This window comes from Falco rusticolus, chromosome 8 (genome assembly GCF_015220075.1).
Source record: "Falco rusticolus isolate bFalRus1 chromosome 8, bFalRus1.pri, whole genome shotgun sequence".
Classification (NCBI taxonomy): Eukaryota; Metazoa; Chordata; class Aves; order Falconiformes; family Falconidae; genus Falco; species Falco rusticolus.
The window spans coordinates 33,921,725-33,940,766 of NC_051194.1; the positions used below are offsets into that span (position 1 = coordinate 33,921,725).

At 39.0% G+C, this 19,042-nt stretch overlaps 1 protein-coding gene across 1 annotated transcript in view; it reads left to right on the forward strand.

Annotated features, from left to right (window-relative positions):
* MYLK (myosin light chain kinase) overlaps positions 1-19,042 on the forward strand; it is a 216,341-nt gene that overhangs the window by 48,083 nt on the left and 149,216 nt on the right. Inside the window, 1 exon segment of the mRNA XM_037396821.1 lies at positions 13,290-13,447. Coding sequence (XP_037252718.1) covers positions 13,290-13,447 — 158 coding nt within the window.

Sequence of the window (19,042 nt, forward strand, 5' to 3'; positions counted from 1 at the left end):
GTTGCTCACCTCGGATACAATACTGGAATAAAATATGTGACTAGGAACAAAACACAGAAACTGGTTGGGTTCTGCCCCCTGTCCTCCATGACTGAAATTGGCTGTCAGAATAAATTTGACAGAGATCATATTTTAATCTCAATTAAGACTTCAATATGCTGTATGTATCTCAGTGTGGTGGTAGTAGGTAATTTAAGGGCAGGAGAGGGATGATTCTCTTAATCTGTCATTAAAGAAGACACCTCTGGTAGGAACTGCATGCAAAACGAACTTAAAAGAGAATGGAGAAAACATGAACAATTCTTGTGTATGCAAGAGATATACGAAAGAAGTAATGGATGAATGGATATGAAGTATAGGCGACATTTGAAGAACTAGTTTTTTTCATATGTGTTTTTTTTAAAAAATCCTTAATGTTTCATCTTAAACCGAAGAATGCATTTCTGTTTCTAATATCAACACTGCACATTTTTATTCACATCTGTGTAAACATTTGTATAATTGGTGTCTTTCTGACCTGCTCACTTCCAGCATTGGCATCCAGAGCAGTGGTTGGGATCTCTTATAAAGGAGAATTTCCCTAGACTGACAGGTAGACAGACTGATTGAGACACTTGGGTGGGGAGAAATGTAAGACACTTCACAAACAACAAAGATTGGGAAGGGGGGCATGGGAGGAATGACTCTTCAACAACTTAATCTGTGGGTGAAAGTCAACAGAGATTTGTATGAACCTCAGCCATTCTTGGATTATTTGTCGGTTCTTATTGAGGGGATTACAGAAAATGTTCTGAAGGTCTTTCAGTTAAAGCTGTAGAATTTAACAGAACCATCATGATTCTCAACCATACTGTCAGCACAGCTGAATTTTGGTGGCCTCTGACAGCCTTCTTCATATGTTCTTTGTTATATTCCCACTGTCTGTGTGACTGTACTCTTCTCCACTCCTCAGTGCCTTTCTGCATCCTCAGAACTGCAGAATTGTCATTTTAATCTCGTGTTGATTTCTTTTTTCCTTCTCATTCTCTTTTGTTTTTAATCTCAACTCTTCCTTTTTTCCTCCCTCTGTTCTTTCCAGGCTAGGGATCACTGATGCCTGTCAGGGACATGAAAAGTTATTCACCTCCCATCTTTTCACTGCCTGTGAGGAGAGCTAGACCTTTTACTCCCCGTGTGATAGACAAGTTAATGTGACTGACAGGATCAAGCCTCTATAGAACACACTCATGAGAACATCACAGTTCTTTGACTTGCTCAGTTTTGTTGGTTTTTTTTTTTTTTTAAATGGTATAGGAGAACTCGCTTTGTGGACATGATGGAAAGATTTTATTATTTCTACCACCTTTTTTCTTGCTGATACAGTAAATGCTGATATGTTAATTGAACAGCTATACTGTGTAAAGAGAGGCTGAGGATTGGATGGGGCCCAGATTTCATGAGAAGAGCCATTCCAATGAATTTCCATGCAGAAGAAGGAAAATGGGCTACTTTTGGGCTTGTCTCCCAGCTGGAAGCAGGGGAGTCAGGGCAGACCTGGATCTCAGACAGAGTCCAACCACTTTTCTGTTCATACCAGCCCCACTGAAATGTGAAGTCTTAAAACCACTGTTTCATATCTGAATCTCTTTTTACATACACTTTTAAGATGGTGGCTTTGAGAATGCTCATTGTGTGCTTTTGTAGAGCATAGCTGAACAAATGTGATGAGATCTAAGCAAATTACCACAACTCTCTAATCTAAAAACTCATTTAAAAGTATGTAAAGACTTTTTTATTCAATAAGATGCTGGGATGTAACAGGGAAGTTTCTGTATGTTTGAAAATGGAAGTGTCTTTAAAAGCATTAATTTGCCTGCATGTCCCACTCTTTGCAGTCTCAAAGGAAAGATGTGTTCACTTGTTATCAGAAATGGACATTTGGCTGAGATTTGCAAACCGGTGCTTAAGTAAGATCAAATCAGATTCCATCTCCCTCCTTGCTAAACACTGCAATGTTGATGATTTATATATTGATATTGTTGTCATTTTCATAGGCTGATTTCCCCCCCCCCCTTATAACAATTGTTTTTCCTCATATTTATAGTGTTCTCTACAGAATAGTAACTGTCTTGCTGACCTATATCCAACATGTGAAAGTCCTATGTCATGGTCCAAATTTAACAACAATTGCCAGATGAATCATGGAGTCATGGGTTTGGAAGGGACTTCAGAAGGCCATCCGGTCTTTCCTGTGTCCAGGGCTAAACTGTACATGTCATTCCTGACAGACATTTGTATAGCTTCCAGCACTGAAGACTTCAGACTCTTTGAGCAATCTCTTTCAGGACTGCTTCACTTTTTATTTATTAAACTTTTTCCCCAATGTCTAAATTGTCCCTGGTACAATTAAAAGCTTATGACTTCACATGTAATTTTCCATGTACATTGAGAATAAATTTGTATTCATTTTCTCTGCAGCAAGCTATTAAAGTGGTAATTGTATTCGAACACTTAACTTCTCCACCTAGTGGAGCCCATTTGGGGAATTATTCTGTTTAAGAATTTGTAAAAATGCTACCACTTCTTGTTTGCTTGTTTCCAAAGTCTCCAGCTAGTTCAGGCTTGGAGTGCGGCATGCAGCACTGGATGTGAAATCTTACTAGCTATGAGAACAGACTGATGGCTTCAGTGTTAGGAGTTTATCATCTTTGGTTACATTATTACTAAACCCTAGACACTCGGGGTAAAGCAGAAAAGAACTCTCCAGCTCAAAGGATGTATGTAGGGGTTCACGTTTCATGATCTGAAGACTGTGTTAACTTCTTGATGATCTCTGGTACAGCTCTCCTGAACTGTGTTCTTAAAGCTTTCACTTCTTTCTTTCTGTGAGTAGGGACAGGAAAAAGATCACAGAAAACTGTCCTGTGGGGGTGAGGGTGTTGTGGACCAAGCACAAGCTCATTCCCTTTAGTAGACATTGCTTTATCTTGAAAATTTGAAAGCTGTTACTACCTTAGAAAAACTTCTTCTGCAGTCTAATTGTAAATGTTCTTGTCAATGCTGTAACTGTGAGCAAGAAGTTTTGTATGCTTCCTAGTGCTTTTATGAAATAAAACCAACTCTGTTGGTTAAGAAAAAAAAAAGATATTATCATTGTATAGTCCTATCTCACATCTAGGTCATAACTTTTTTCAGCAAGGTGGTGTTTCTGTTTGCTTTACAGTGCCAAATACGTTGTTAAGAATTGACGTATAACCAATGATTGTTGGAGTATGCTGGCTTCCATACACGAATAAAACTGTTGTTTCCAGAAAAAATAAACTCGAAGGAGAACGTATGGGCTAAGTTTTTTCTGCTGACAGTTAATGGGACTTAATAGAATAGAAGGCTGCACAGAATGTGGCCTTGTGCAGCGTATCTCAGCATAAAGAATCAGTGGCTCTTTCAAACGAAGAACCTAATTCCTTTAGTATTAAGTATTTGCTGTATAATTTGAAATTTAGTGACGTTTATCCATGGCCCAGTCTGTTGCTGGCTGAAGTCAACAGGTTTCTTTCCAACATTACCCCAGGGTTCACACATGTCAGCCAGTAGAGTGCATGTGTTCATTTTCCCAAATGGCATACAACTTGGCGAACTTGCGTCTGTCTTTTTTTTGGAGTTCTGGCTATGTATGAAACTAAAGCACAAAGCAAAACCTCGAGACTAAAAAAATTGTGTTTTATGAACCACAAATCTTCCATGACTTAACCTTTCATGCAATTTTATGGCCCTATTGGCTTGGAAATGGGCAATAGCAATTGGCCACCTACAGCATCAGCATCAAGGAAGGTTAATATTGTGGTTACTCTTTGAAAGATGGAACCTAAAAAGCTCAACAAACAACTTCACTGTAAACTGCTGATTTAGCATAGTGTTCTACCACTGCTAAGACATAGCAAAACAAGGACTTTTTCTATAAAACTTATAATTTAAATCAAATGGTAGGCAGACATTTCAAAACTTGCCTCATGCTGACTTGCTCCAGAATTAAACTTGTTACCTTTGCTAGAAGCCTTGCTGAAACCTGCACTCAGTTGAAAGGAATTACCTTATAAAATAAACAGGAAATAAGATATTTCTTTCTTTTTTAAAAGATTCAGTTTTTCATTCGGTCCTTGGATCTTTGACATCCTGATTTTACTACTTTTTTTTTTTTTAATTGCCTCCCAGCTCTATAGTCTTATACTAAATCATTGAAGTACCGAATCATTCTCCTCCCTCAAAATTGGGAGACAATACATATAAATGTCTTCTAAGGGGCTTGTGTGAAAGGTATTGTTTAAGTGCTAAGTATTGCTGTTAGCAAACTGTGTTCTTGGGCTTGTACATGTTGAGTATTAAGTCTGAACTAGAGCTGTAGCTGCAAATTTGTGCTTGTGTACTTGAAACTTCATGATATTATCAGCTTATACTGACGTGCTTCACCTTCACATGGTTGCCACTGGCACTAAAAGTTACTCTAGATTTGCAAGTTAAATTTCAAGAGTGTCTATTTCAAATGTTTTACCCAAGTTCTCTTAAATCCATGGTCAGCTGGGATTCCCAGCTAATCCTCAGGTATTCTGGGTTGTTCAGTCACTGATGTCATGTGACTGTGAGCTGGAGAGAGGAAACTGGTTGGAAATTCTAATCTGCTGTGTGAAGATCACCTGGAACAAATGTCTTCCTACAGGTTTCTCTGTTAATTGCATCAGTGTATATCCTGAAAGGCAGCACAGCACTTAAAGAATTGTTTTCCTTTCTGCAAAAATGAGCTGTTAGTCCAGGTCCTGCTGTCCAGTGATTGAGGTCATATCTCATATCCACACCCAGAAATCTCCTGAATTTTGGATGATCTTTGACACATGTATTTTTCTATCATAAACACCAGCTTCTACCAGTTATTTTTGGTACTTGTAACACATAAGCTACAAGGTGCAAATTCAGTACAAAATTTTATTGGTGAGATGAGGACTGGTACGATCTCTCTTTTTACAAATATAAGTGCATGCTCTGCATATCCTGAAAATCCTTGTTCAAGGACTATAAAAGGTATTATTGGAAGTTTGTTCCTTTATGAGGGCTGCTGTCAATGATGAAATTCAGATTGAGAATTGTAGTCCAAACCTTCCCAAGACTAAAGTCTTTGGATTTTGGTATATATTGAGTACCTGAAATGATCCTTTAAAGGAAAACCACTGGAATTTTATTGCCAATGACCTGCTGCTTAGTACACTGAAAACCTTTCTGTCGGTCTGGCCCTTTTTTTTTTTTTTTTTTTTTAAGTTTTGCTTATAAAATAGGATTGTAGCAGATTTTGAAGTCAGATTGAATTACTCTGACCAACATGTTTCTATAAAAAGTTTCTATTCAAAATCTGTAAGAACAAGATCAACTTGCATCCTATTTGCCATCTGGGTTTCCCTCTGGCTTCAATTTGCTGCTATAAAATAATTTTTAGGTATGGATGCTGTACTGAACCTGCCCAATACATGTCACATTTAGTTACTTGTATTTCTTCTAAGATAACAGCTGCAAAGAAGCTGTTTCTTGTGGTCTGTTCTGATTTGCTGCTTCTTAATCTGATGTTTTAAATTAAACATGCAAGGTTTTGAGTCTTAAAATGTCATTGCATTCTTAAGACACATGTTCAGCTGCTTTGTAATGGGTATGTTTTTTCTTAAAGTTTAATACTCAGTGGTTATGGAATAAGTGAATAATGTAGCATGTCTGTTTATAATCAAGATGAATATATGTTATCAAAGGTATACATCAATTTCTCTCTTTTATATGTTTTTCCACATCCTTCCTTGTTCCTGAAATACCTTTTGCAGCTACTTGAATACATCAATAAACCTTTAAGACACAATTGTGCAAGAGCACATATCAGGGCTCACGTAAGACACGTTCTGTTGCAGCCACATGACTACTGACAGTAGGTGAAGTTAGAGATCTATACACAAATCCAGTGGGCCTGTATCTTTACTACCCTAAACAGTACTATGAAATTGAGGAAAAATAGAGGATGTTTATAACTGTCTGTAACTGCAAGAAGGTCATATCCTTGCTAGTGATTTATTTACTAAGCAACATAGGTGGCTAGGGAGGGCATGGTTTTCTTTTTCCTTGATAAGAACATGTGGAAATTTTTAACTTTTGTTTTTTAATTTTTAGATTTCTTAATATGATTTACATAAATAAAGAGGTTTATTAGAGCCTATAGTAGTCAAAACACATCTTTATATAAAACATAGGTCACTTAGTATCATCTTGAGTTATGCTTTTATGTAAGATAAGGATGAAATTCCTCACCCAGCTATGTGACTGTACCATGGAAACCATTTCAGGTTAATGCACATGCTGCAAATATAATAAAAGCATCAAATTTATGGATCAGACAAATGGATTCTCTTCTTACCTCTCTCTCTGATCTCCTAAAACCAATTCAGTTCTGTCACACAAGCCATGTGGCTATCTTTTTGTCTCATAAGAGACTTGTCAAATGAGTATTAATTATGAAGTTTGTTCTCGGTCTCACCAGGTTAGCCACTTTTACTTACGGACTGAACATTGTAGAAACCCTGAAAGAGTATGTGGAAAGAATCATCCTTTTTCTTTCAAGGATGCCCAAGACATACAGTGGACTAAAGGAAACCTGCCACAAAACATTTTTGTTCTTCTCTATTTCAGTGTAGCTCAAACTCCTAGAAGATATTGCACAGTGCTATATAAGAAAATGACCTAGCTTGATTTCAGAAAGCTGCTACTATACTTTGTAGCTCCAACTCTATATCACAGTCTCACACACCTACATCTTCTTTGGAGCCTGACAGTATTTCAATATATGCTATTGTATCAGCATAAAACTAGGGCTGCAGTAGGAATTTATTAAAATGAGCACCTGGAACGGTTTGAAACTGTTCTTTCCTTTTTCTGTGTACAGGCAAGATTCTTGCTAATGCAAAGACTCGTGGTTGGCTTGCTGAGTGTGAAATCCAAGGCACTGAAATGATGGGGGATTTGAAGAAATTGCTTACTTGTGGGAAAATTTTTTATGTGATGATCCCAAATGAAATTGTAATTTAGTTCAGAATTTTTTTACTGTCATTTTAGTGAGCCTAAGCTTTAGCACAAGCTGTAAATTAATCTGTAATTCCCATTTGTGTAGGGATGATTTTTTGTGACTAAAAGGGCTTTTGTAGAAACTGATTGTGTTGTGAACGAGTGAGATGATGATGATCATTCATGGATGAGACAACAGAGGAAGAAACACCAGCTGAGTCAGGACTGGTACAAAATTTCACTTGGTCCCATAGTGTCAGGACATGTTCTGAGGTGCTGCTTGACTGCAACACTTAGCAAGACCCTGAAATAGTAGAGCACAAGCACAACAAGATATGAACATCACGAAAGTATGACTTTGTGGACAGTATCCTACTACTCCCTTAGAAAAAGAAAAGATCTTTCTCTTGTATTATTAGTGTGGCTGGTTCAGATTAGTCCTATGTGCAACAGAATAATCTTGTTGCTCTTCTTTCACCAGAGGCCAATACCTGTTATAGTTGCTGAAGGAGAAGCTTCCCAGAACAGGTGGCTGCAACGGGTGGGGTTGCAAGTCCCTCACTTCCTGTTCTGGTTTCCAACCTCTTCCCGTCTGTTAAATCTACCCATGACTTCATCAGCTTTGCTGATCCTTTATGGTTTATTGTTTTCCCTACACGCTGTTTCTTAGGTACTGCTAGCTGACAGGAGGCAGGACACTTCCTTGTGTGGTCTTGGAGGGCAAGACTGAAAAGATAGTCTCAAGGCATATGGCTGCAAAAATTCATTTCTGTAGTCCTGTGAAGAATGTGTTCCTTTATAGATTGGTATAGAAGTATGGTAACCACATGTTAGTCCTTCTGGTAAAGAAAGAGACTATAGGAAAGGAAGTAAGGTGTGTGGAAAGGGAAAGCTATCAAGCAAGTTGAGAAATGAAAGAAGCTTTCTTAAATACTGAAGGTTTTGAAGAATAATACTTTGAATATTTGAAGAATAACACTTATTCCCTAGCAAAACTCTTGAAATCAGTGGTCTGTGTAGGGGAATAGAAATTTACCTACTGTTTTAAAATATGTGCTTTTTGAAAAAAACACGATTCATTAAAAAAAAGCTATAATGAAATCCAGCTTCCTGGAAGTTTATAGCAATTTTATGCCTTTTGCTAGTTATGCTATTTATGTGGCCCTATTACTGTAGCCTGACTCCTACCCTTTAATATAGTTATCCTCACAGCACTTCTTTGTGGTAAGGAAGTACAATAATCCCCACTTTACAAATGGGGAGCCATGGCAAGAGAGGCTTAGCGACTTGCCTGAGGTCATGCAGGCAGCCCATTATGGGGCAGGGAATTCAACCAGGACTCCTAAGCAGCAGACAAATGCTCCAGCCCCTGGGCTGTCTGTCCTTCTGCTCCTACATTTAAAGAGTGCTACCCAGATTTCAAGAGATGGTTCAGATGTTATTAAAGGCAGTCTGGTGAAAACAACAGAGTAGCTGGACCACATTAAAATGGGCTGTTTAGGTGTGGAGTTGCACTATCAATTAGCCAAGTAAAGGTTTTTCAGCTGGCAGCTCCATTTTCCTCTCACTTGCACAACTTTGCTTTCTCATACGCACACTCATGCCCTCTATGCAACTACATTTTTCTTCTGCCTTGGAGGAAGGACTCAGTAAAAGGAAATTAGTATAATTAAATGGTTATATAGGAAGCTGATGGTAAGTATTTACTTATACAAAATAAGTGAAGGAGAAAAAACTAAGTGGTGGATTTCTTAGTGTTTGCTTTTTTGGGGTTTATTTTTGTGAGCAGAGTATTGAGTGACAGAGATTTGTTCCCAGTAGAAAATGCTTGAAACACACTAGTCTGCTTTGGTATTAGAAAGATTAGAGGGCACACTGTGAGAATTTGTAAGGGTTTATGTGCTTTTTAGAAAGGATTAAGAATAAAAAAAAATAATCCAGATTAGAAATGCTGTCTAACCACATCACTACCATACAAGCCAACATTTGCGTGGTGGTTTTCTTTTATGTTTAATACCACAATGTTTGTATTGCAACTTCAGTTACAGTTGGTTTTGTTTAAAGACCATAGTCTAGGTGCGCACTGCATGCAGAATGAAATGTTATGAGTTCACATAGCATCCTTGAAATCTTATTCAGCAGCAAGCCTGAAATACCTAAGAAAAAGATTTTAGGGAAAAGCTCATTCTAGAAAGTTACCTAAATTTAAGGGGAAAAAAAATAAAAATCAGATACGTTCCATACCTTTTAAATGTCTGCTTACTTCCTGTCTATCAAATTTTAAGCTTGAACAACATTTGGTCTCTGGAATGTTATTTCTTTAAAAATATTTGGACATGGTAGTTCCGTGGTAATGCCAGACTGCACAAGATGGAATTATTTGTTTGGGAACATAATTGTTAAATATCCTCTAAGATGGAAAAAAAAACCAACTTCCTAATTATTTACTAGAAGCATCTTCACCATACACAGCTAATTAAAGTCAGACTTCTGTATGAGGATGATTAGAGGCTTGTGTTGCTAGAAAGTTGCTTGTGCTGATCTAAGCTAATATTCACTTGTAAATTTAATCCCATTTAGACACTTTATTTAGAAAAACCTAAATCTATGCAAGATGTGTTTATGGCAAAGACTAGCTATTACTTTATTTTGTGCTTTACAGTCTCACTATATTAAGCATCAATTTGTTGGCAGTTTTTGGCATCTTACCAATATGCAATAGAAATTTAACCTGACCAGTAAGAGTGGCTTAGTTGTTCAGGATTTTTTTCATTTTTTTCCCATTCCCTGCACACCCACACCCACACACACCCACACCATTTCTCTATTTTTATTTTTTTTCTCCTCCATTTTGTTTTGTGCAGAGCTTGATCAAATAACTAGAAAAATCAGTGCAAAGCTGGTGTTGACCTTTAGCTCAGTCTTCATCAGTCTTTCCTAGGCCCAGGACTTTTCATCCAGTGAAATCCGGATATATCCGAGCCCAGTAATGCTTGGAGGATGAGCGTATGTTGAATGCAGTGTATTTTCCAGGCATGTGCCGATGGCTCTGTTTCAGGTAGTTGGTGAGTTTGATCTTGTAGCTCCAGTGTGGAGGTTTCTGTGTGTAAGCAGGTGTCATGCCTAAGAAGTTCCTTAAAGTCACCCTACATAAGCAGTGCATTGTACCTAAGGACTGACACTTGAGCATTTTGTCCCTACAAAATAATCCTGTGAGCACCTGCAGTGCATATAGTTTTCTCATGCTTGTTTCAGCCGTTATAATGGCATTGGCCAAAATGGAGTTCCATTTGCATGGGTAAATATCAAGTTTGAATTGCATTCTGAATGTTACTACTCTTACAATACTATTTTTAAAATAAAATTTATGGGTTATGTGTGGTTTTGATGATGTTTTGGTTTTGTAAACTCTCTGCAAAGTTGATACAGATGTGTGTGGAAGGATAGGTTTTGTTACTGGCTTATTATGGAATCAAATGTCATTACAGTGTCTTCAGACTGGAGAGGACTTCCATAACATCTGTATTATGCCTGGCACGTTATTGTCACTACTGGTGGTCTGAAAATTTTATTGCAGGCTTGTATTGGCAGACTGATTTGTTAATGAAGGGTTTCACAGCTAGAGAGATATTGCAGATTTTGGCATTTATAGGCTCTGGAAAGGTGCTGCTTAGCAGAGGGGAACATCATGTGGGAAGAAAAATTGAGGATTGGGAAGTTAGTTGAGCATGTCAAGAAGTGAAGATCATCTGTGGAAAAGAGAATTTCAAGGAAGCACTTAGAGAAAGAGAAAAAAAGAAAATTAGAAATAGAACTTAAAATGGGGTTTTGGCCAGTTCAGAAGAGATAAGTGGATACAAAATTAGCAATGTTGTATACTAAAAGTGACAAAATATCACAGTTGATATTTACAGTAATTTGGGATTTGAAAGATGTTTTATCTTAATCTGTAAAATAATATATATTTTTTTTTAAATGTGCTAGTAAATATGGACTCAGTGTGCTCAGTATGCATCAGTTTAGAGCTGTATAATTGATTGAAAGTCTGCTGGAATAAACTGCAGTTTCAGCTGAGTGAACTGAGTTTGGAGTCTTGTCCTTAATGAAAGAACAATTAATTGAAAGAAAAATTCTCTCACTTTTTTAGGCAAATGGTTGTTCATCACAGTAACTAGCTGTGAGAGACTCAATTTTTGTTAGGGTGCCAAGTATATTTGTTAGAAAAGTACCAAGTCTTTGATTTCATCTTTTGTCTCTGGAATACAATCAGTTTCTTCCTTATTTGAACTATATTATGATTTCATACAGTTCTTTGATAAGGTGCAGAGATAATTTTGGGGTTGTTTTGTCTGTTTGTGTTTTAAAGAGTTGCTTATACTGGAAAGGGGGACATGCTGTGCTCTGAGGTGACTGGGTGCCAATACAGATATTCACTGCAAGCTTAACTCCTGTGCAAAGGAAGGCAGAATTTCTCGGTTTAAACTTTTGCATCATAGTTAAGGAAACATTTCTATTCCATTTATGTGTTTGGTCTCAGCAATACAATTGTTAGAACTGCTATGATATTTTCTTGGGGTTTTTTGCATGTTGATATACAGAAATGCCAACAGGACACCATTCCAGAGAAATCCAAAGTCCACATCATCTTGAAGAAGGAGATTCCAAGATTTTTTTTAAAAAAAAACACTGTGTGCATACATAAATCAGCTGGTATCGTGGAAGGATTTGCTTTCTAAACTACAGTTCCTGACAAGTGCATACTATGAAGGAGGAAGCTCTGTGGCTCCTACATCTTAGAACAAAACACCCTCCGGAGGTGCCTCAGTTGACTGTGAGGGAGACAAAACTTCCAGTTCAGATTGAACATCTAACTTTTAGACTAATAACTTCCACGAGAGGGTCTACCCTCTTAAACTGTTTTCAATCAGCATAGAGAAGGTGTTTCTGTATGTTTATAGAGCATGTCAGGTATGCTACGTGGAAAACTGTGGCACATAAGTGATGTTGGAATGTAAGTCCTATTTGGAAATGAGTGAGTGTTGTGTTCCCCTGCTCCTCAAACAACTCCAGCCTGTTCTAAGAAAAGTATCCTTCATACAATTAGGAATAATGTGTCCCTAGTTTAATTGATTTCTCTTTTGTTCAAATTGAAGTTTCACTGTTTACTTAACTATTATTTATTGTAACATTCATCAGAATCAGATGAATAAATACAACATAATATATATTATGGATTGGTGTGTATAGCAGAGGATTATGACTGGAAGCCCAGTGTTCTTCACTGGTTCACCATGACCTGTTGGTGGGTCAATCCATTTCTCAGGTGTTTTTTCCTTGTTAAACTTGTCTATTAAATAGGCATTTTACAGTGGGGCTTCAAATTTACATAGATTATTTAAGGAGTTAGCACTAGGGTCAGCTACTAAAGCTACTACTATTTTTTTCTCCAGAAAACCTGAAATTTTACTTTTCAAAAATAGAATAATTTTTGCTTTCTTGGGAAGTATGAAATGTGTAGCAGAAGAGTCACCTGTGAGGCAGATATCTGTAATGAGATCTCCAAAATGCCATTTTTGTAGCATTATGAAATTTGTTCTCCATGCTATTTTACCAGCATATTTGCTGTAGAAAGATTTGCAGTAGAGACTTGGAATTTCTGCAAAAGCATTTGTTATGTACTAGCAGTACTTTGGAGGGAGTTATCCAGATATTTCTTAAGATCTTGAAAGCATGGTATGAAAAATCAGATTTTCCACATTCCCGCTTGCAACTTAAATCCAGTGCAAACAGAGTTCTCTTTATTTCATAAGTACTTGTTTAATGCTGGCTCTGCTTTTGAGACTTATTGATTTTGGTGTATTCCAGGCCAGGAAAATCAAAGTCATGCTGTGAAAATATCCTCCTGAAATAAGTTATTACCTTTTAATGCAGTTGTAAAGGATGACTTTTTGGTTAAGGCTCTGGTCTGGGACATGAGAGTTCAAACTGAGTTCAGCTCAAGGCTGTGACCCTGACAGCAACTGCAGGCACACCAGGCAACCTTCCCGTGTCTCAGTTCCCCACCCAGACAATAGCACTTGTCACCTTAGGCTGAAAACTCTTAACTAAGTATATGAATATAGCATACATACAGAATGATCTGCTTCTGATCTGATTCTTAGCTGTTACCATAATGTAAGTAATTAATCATCATAACTTCTATATTACCACTTGTTTCTCTTTTACAGCGCACATCATGGGGGACGTGAAACTGGTGACATCTACTCGAGTTGCCAAAACCTCCCTGACACTCAGCCCCCCTGTCCCTGTTGAAGCACCAGCATTTACTCTTCCGCCTCGAAATATCAGAGTGCAGCTGGGAACCACAGCAAGATTTGAGGGGAAGGTAAGAAACAGAAATACGGAGGACTTCTCCATGTGGTTTTGCCCTTTCCTGAAGCTACCTTAAAAATGGTGAAGTTGCCTCTGTCATACAGGGCCTTCACTCAAGAATACACCAGTGTTTACTCTCCTGAGGTAGTGTGACCATTATGGGTCTGTTTCCAAGTAGAGTGTTGCAAAACCCGAGTATGTGCTTAGTATAACCTAGTTGAGCATGCCAGGCACTGAGCTTTAATATCAGTGGAAGACTGCTTCAAGAGCTGTCTATAATCAGAGAGTAATTCTCCTACTGCATATTCATTGCCCTGCATCCCACATCTGCCTGTTTGTGAAGCTTTGTGTGTAACACAAATCTGACCCTGCTACAGCATGTTCTTCCTAGTAGTCAAGCTAGGAATCTCTAAGGAGAGTTGTGACATTTTTGTATCTCCACCACCTGCTATACTTGTTAATCTGAAAGCAAAAGGAGCGTTTTCAGAGGAAAGATTGATTTGTTCAAGGAAATGTGTTAACCCAAAGGGTTTGAAAGGGTGTGTAGCAGAGTGTGGATCTCAGGTTATCCTCTTCCCTTCCTGCTTGGGACATTGAATTGTGCTTACTGGCATCCACACATCTTTCATGCTTCAATCCTGGTATGATCTCTTTTTGGTTCTAGCGAACTTCCTTTCTCTTCTCTTAATGGAAATCTTTTTCCTGGAGCTGCCAGTTTTCCTTCTCAGCTCTTTCAGCTTCCTTCTGTCTATGTCATGCTCTGATTGCGTGCTGACAGCTCTATCATCAAACTGATCCCATTTTTAATCTTTGCAGTGGCAGGACTCGTCTGACAGAGGCAGGAAACTGCAACTTTCCTGTAACAAAAGCAAGGGCTAGAAGGAATTTGGGAAATTCTTAACTTAAACAGAGGGCCAGTAAAGGGCATTTGATATTTATCTTATGTTTTATGCAAGCCCAGGCCAGGAACTGGGATTTTTTTCGACAGGAACTGGGCAGGAAAACAATTTTTTTTGAGTATATAATATTGTAAGTGCAAAACCAAAACTCAGAAGTAGTTCTTGGATTTGTCTTTCTGAAGAAAAGTTGCCATTTTTCATAAAACAAGAAAATTTCAATGTAACTGTTTAAACCAAAGAACAGTTTTATATCAAACAGTTCAAAAGATTTGTAAAAAAATTAGCTTGCTTTTATTGTAATTTTAAGGCACCAGTCAGAAACTCTCTCTCTGTTAAATTTTTCAGGGATACCTATTCTCTTTTTGCAGTTGCTTTGAAGACTGGAATGGTAAAGTTTGACGTGTTGAGTTTTTTTTTTAGTAGCTTGGAAAAAATACACAAATTCAATATGAATTAAATTGACAGGCTTAAGTTTCTTGAAGGAACAATGTTTTGATTGAAGTCCTGGATTGAATTTAGTTGATGAAAATCCAAATTCCTGTTCTGCCCATTTGGTATATGAGCATGGCTGAAACCTTTAATTTTTCAGTCTTAAAATGGAGATGATAATGTACTACTTGCATGCATGTCGTGTCATATAGCTGAAATAAACCTTTAATGCTCAAAGTGCTTTCCTAAGTGCCAAGCATTAAGAGCACAGCTTTGCTGAAATACATGAGATCTGCAATTACTTTGTGGCAAGTAGCCTGCCTTAACGGTTTGGCAAACCAAGATGATGCAATTACAGCCACTGTCTGTCACCTGAGCCTCTTGCTATGCATGGAACATTGCCTGTTTTTTTGTTCAGTTCAGCTTGCTGCCCTGGAGGAGCTTTGTTTTACCTCTCAGCCAACACAGGTGAGACTAACATGTAACACAGCTGAAGACATAAACCAGCCAATCTTTATCATTATGAATTAGTTCCAATTTTCCTGGAATCCACCCTATCTGAAGGCAGAGGTACAAACTTGCAATTTGATCTCAATCAAGAAGGTTCATGTAATTAAAGGCATCCCACAAATTTCCAAGACTGTAGGAAGGAGAATGTTAAGGGAATGTTTCCTATCTTACTCTTGGTTTTTTCCTTCAAGACCTCTGCTCCCTGGTGTCTGTAGAAGCACTATACAAAAATGGAGTCTTCGCCCCACATTTATGTCACCACTTTCCCATTTCTGGCCAATGGCATGCTTCTCCACAAGGCAAAATATTTTTACATGAACTGGTCAGTGGGAAGTCAGAAAGGCTTTGAAGAATCGAAGCCTGGCGACTGGTCTTGCAGCACAAATATACTTTAAATACTTGAAGCTTGAATATTACAAAGCAAAGAGAAGGAAGGTGGGGATGGGCTGTACAAATTTACCTGCTCTCTTATCTCATCGAAGTTCCTGTAGTAGCCCTTCGAGTAAGGGGAAGAATTTGGTATACTTTACATTTCTAGCTTAAGCTTTTTGCTTGTTGAGTCACTTGTGGCTCAGTCAATTTTTTCCCCACAGCTTTCCAAAAGTAAAGATGCCCCATGATTTCCAAACCCTGCTAAGGGAACACGGGGCAGACGTCAACATTTCTGAAGTTATTCACCCTCTGCCAAAGCACACACGTGGCTGGAGCAGCAGAACTGTAGCAGTAAAGTCCAGTGAGGTCAACAAACAAAAGCAACACAGTCAGTGTCTTCTTTTAAGTGCTCTGGCACAGGGACAGGTGGAAGATCAATAGAAGTTGGCCAGGTTCAGCTGTCTCCCATGGGAAACATTTGAACAAATCTTGTTAGGCTGGGTTGCTAAAGATCCTCATCAGTGTGTTTGTATTGGTGAAAGGGAGCTAGAAATGTGACAAGGGAGACATGGGCTTAAATTGTAGGCACACCAACTTGTAAAATAAAATGTTCCTAGAAGAACTTTTCAGTCTTTTTTTTCAGTAGCAAGTTCTGAATCCTGCACCATTTGTCCTGTCCCAGCTGTAATTTTCATGCAGTATTTCCTCAGACATTTCTGTAGCTGGCCTCCAAACTGCAGTCTGTCTTTGTCCGCCACAGGAGAGAAGGACAAGCCCTGCAGGTGAGAAAATCTCTGCCAAAGCTTTTTTTGAGCCAAGATGACCCTAAGGAAAAGGAATGAAGAAAAGCAGCTGGAGAAAGCATGGTTGTTCTCAAAAGTAAGGAGCAAGGGGACATGAAGTGTTTGCCATGAGTTTGTCATCTGCTGAGAGAATTTTCTCACCTGTCAGGCAAGTCTCCTAGAGACAGATTCCTGCCTGGTCCCAGCTCTCTTTAAACTGAGCATCTTTTCCTCAGTGTTAAGTGTCCCTCCATCATGTAATACCTTTATGGCGCTTGCATGTAGTGAGCCTACTTGGGTATGTTTTACTCAGGTCCTCATGCTCCCTCTCCTCTTACCAGACTGTTTCAGTGATTAATAAGAAGCAAACCAAGCAGGGATTTTCCCCTCTCCCTGCCCTTCTGACAGTTTAATATATTGCTGAGGGCTGGGCATAAAGATAAGAATTAAATAAAAGCATATTTAGCAGTTAGGCATTTCTCATGTTGAAGGAGGCTGCTCATGGCTTGGACAGGCATCCTGTCTGCTGGGTAAAAGCTGGCTAGACAGCAGAGCTCAAAGAGTAGTGGTGAATGGAGTTACATCCAGTTGGCAGCTGGTCACAGGTTGTGTTCCCCAGGGCTCAGTGTTGGGGCCAGCTCTGTTTAATATCTTTATTGATGATCCGGACAAGGGGACTGAATGCAGTCTCAGTCAGTTTGCAGATGACACCAAGCTGGGGAGTGTGTTGATGTGCAGAGGGCAGGAGGCTCTGCAGAGGGATCGGGACAGGCTGGACTGATGGGCCAAGGCCAGTTGTATGAGGTTCAACAAGGCTTGGTGACAGGCTCCGCACTTGGGTCACAGCAACTCCACGCAGTGCTACAGGCCTGGGGGAAGAGTGGCTGGGAAGCTTGCCCTCCTGTCCTTTACCTGGGGGTGTTAGTCAACAGCTGACTGAACGTGAGCCAGCAGCGTGCCCAGGTGGCCAAGAAGGCCAACAGCATCCTGGCTTGTATCTGAAACAGTGTGGCCAGCAGAACTGGTGAAGTGATCATCCCCCTGTACCTGGCAGTGGTGGGGGCCCCACCTTGAATCCTGGGTTCACTTTTAAGGCCTTCACCATACGAAAGACTTTGAGGGGCTGGTGCATGTCCAGAGAAGGACAATGAAGGTGGTGAAGGGTCCGGAGCACAAGTCTTGTGAGGAGCGGCTGGGGATCTGAGGGTGTTTAGCCTGGAGAAGAGGAGTCTCAGGGGGGAACTTATCACTCTCTACAACTACCTGAAGGAAGGTTGTAGCAAGATGGGTGTCAGTCTTTTCTCCCAAGTAACAAGCAACAGGACAAGAGCAAATGGCCTCAAGTTGAGCCAGGGGAGGTTTAGGTTGGATATTAGGAAAATTTTTTCACTGAAAGGGTGGTCAGACACTGGAACAGGCTGCCCAGGGAGGTGGTTGGATCATCATCCCTGGAGGCATTTAAAAGACATGTAAGTGTGGCACTTAGGGACGTGGTTTAGTGGTGGACTTGGCAGTCCTGGATTAATGGTTGGACTTCATCGTAAGGGTCTTTTTCAACCTAAATAGTTCTATGAATTTTTACTTTTGGGGGTGGGACAAGCTACATTATGATAATTTGACATAAGAATAATGGAGCACAGCGTGTTCTCCTTACTGTTTTATGAAAAAAACAATTAGGTTTTAATTATACTGACTATTAAACAACAGAACACAGAAGCTCGATTTTATAACGTAACAGAGTTGGAGAGATGGTGTTTGGGGCTGTTGTTTAACTGGTAGGTTCAAATTTCTATTTTGCTTGTGCTTCTAGTCTAGAAACATGGGCAGGGTGAGGGAGAATGCAACACTACTGTTTGAAAGGATACTGTCACTGGAGAGCTGCAGCAGCCTGCAGAGCTTGTGTCATCTGGGTCTGTCATCAGCTGGTTAGTACAATATTGCTTGTTCTGTCACTTTAATGCTCCAGAGGTTCAGAAGAACGGTGGACCTGTTGAGAAAGACCATCTTAATAAAAACAACTTATTAAGATTTAGTAATAGAAGTAGCTACTCAACATACTTAAGTTCTTCTGTGCTGAAAAATAGGCTACAGATGTTTTGATGGGTTTTTCCTGATACTCTGCTTCATCACATAGTATAAATATTAAACTAGACTCAGGCTAAAGAAAAACAAAAAGTTTTACAAATGGCTAGACAGGAGATTTTCTTCAAAGAGTTGCTCTGAAGTGGAATTTATCTTATCAGAAAGGACAAATATTTTGAGAATCCAAGACAGGATATAAATCTGATATTGTGATGATCCTGTACTCTCATTAAGTGAACAAGGAAGAAAGGGCCTCAGAGTCAAATTTGTCACTTTTCTTTCCAGCGGGTGTAAGATAAATTGTGTGAAATTTCAATTGAGGATCAAGGGGAGTGCAGAAATTGAGAAATAGCCCATAAATGTAGGAAATTGGAGGTAGACAGGAACTGGAGTTGCCATTAACAGGAATCCTTTTTTTTTTTTTTTGTTCCTCCGACTACCACCCTAGTTTTCTTACTAAAATTGCAGCAAGTTTATTTATATCTGTCTGCAGTTCTCAGTTTTCCAACGTGACCTCAGCATAAAAAATTAGCT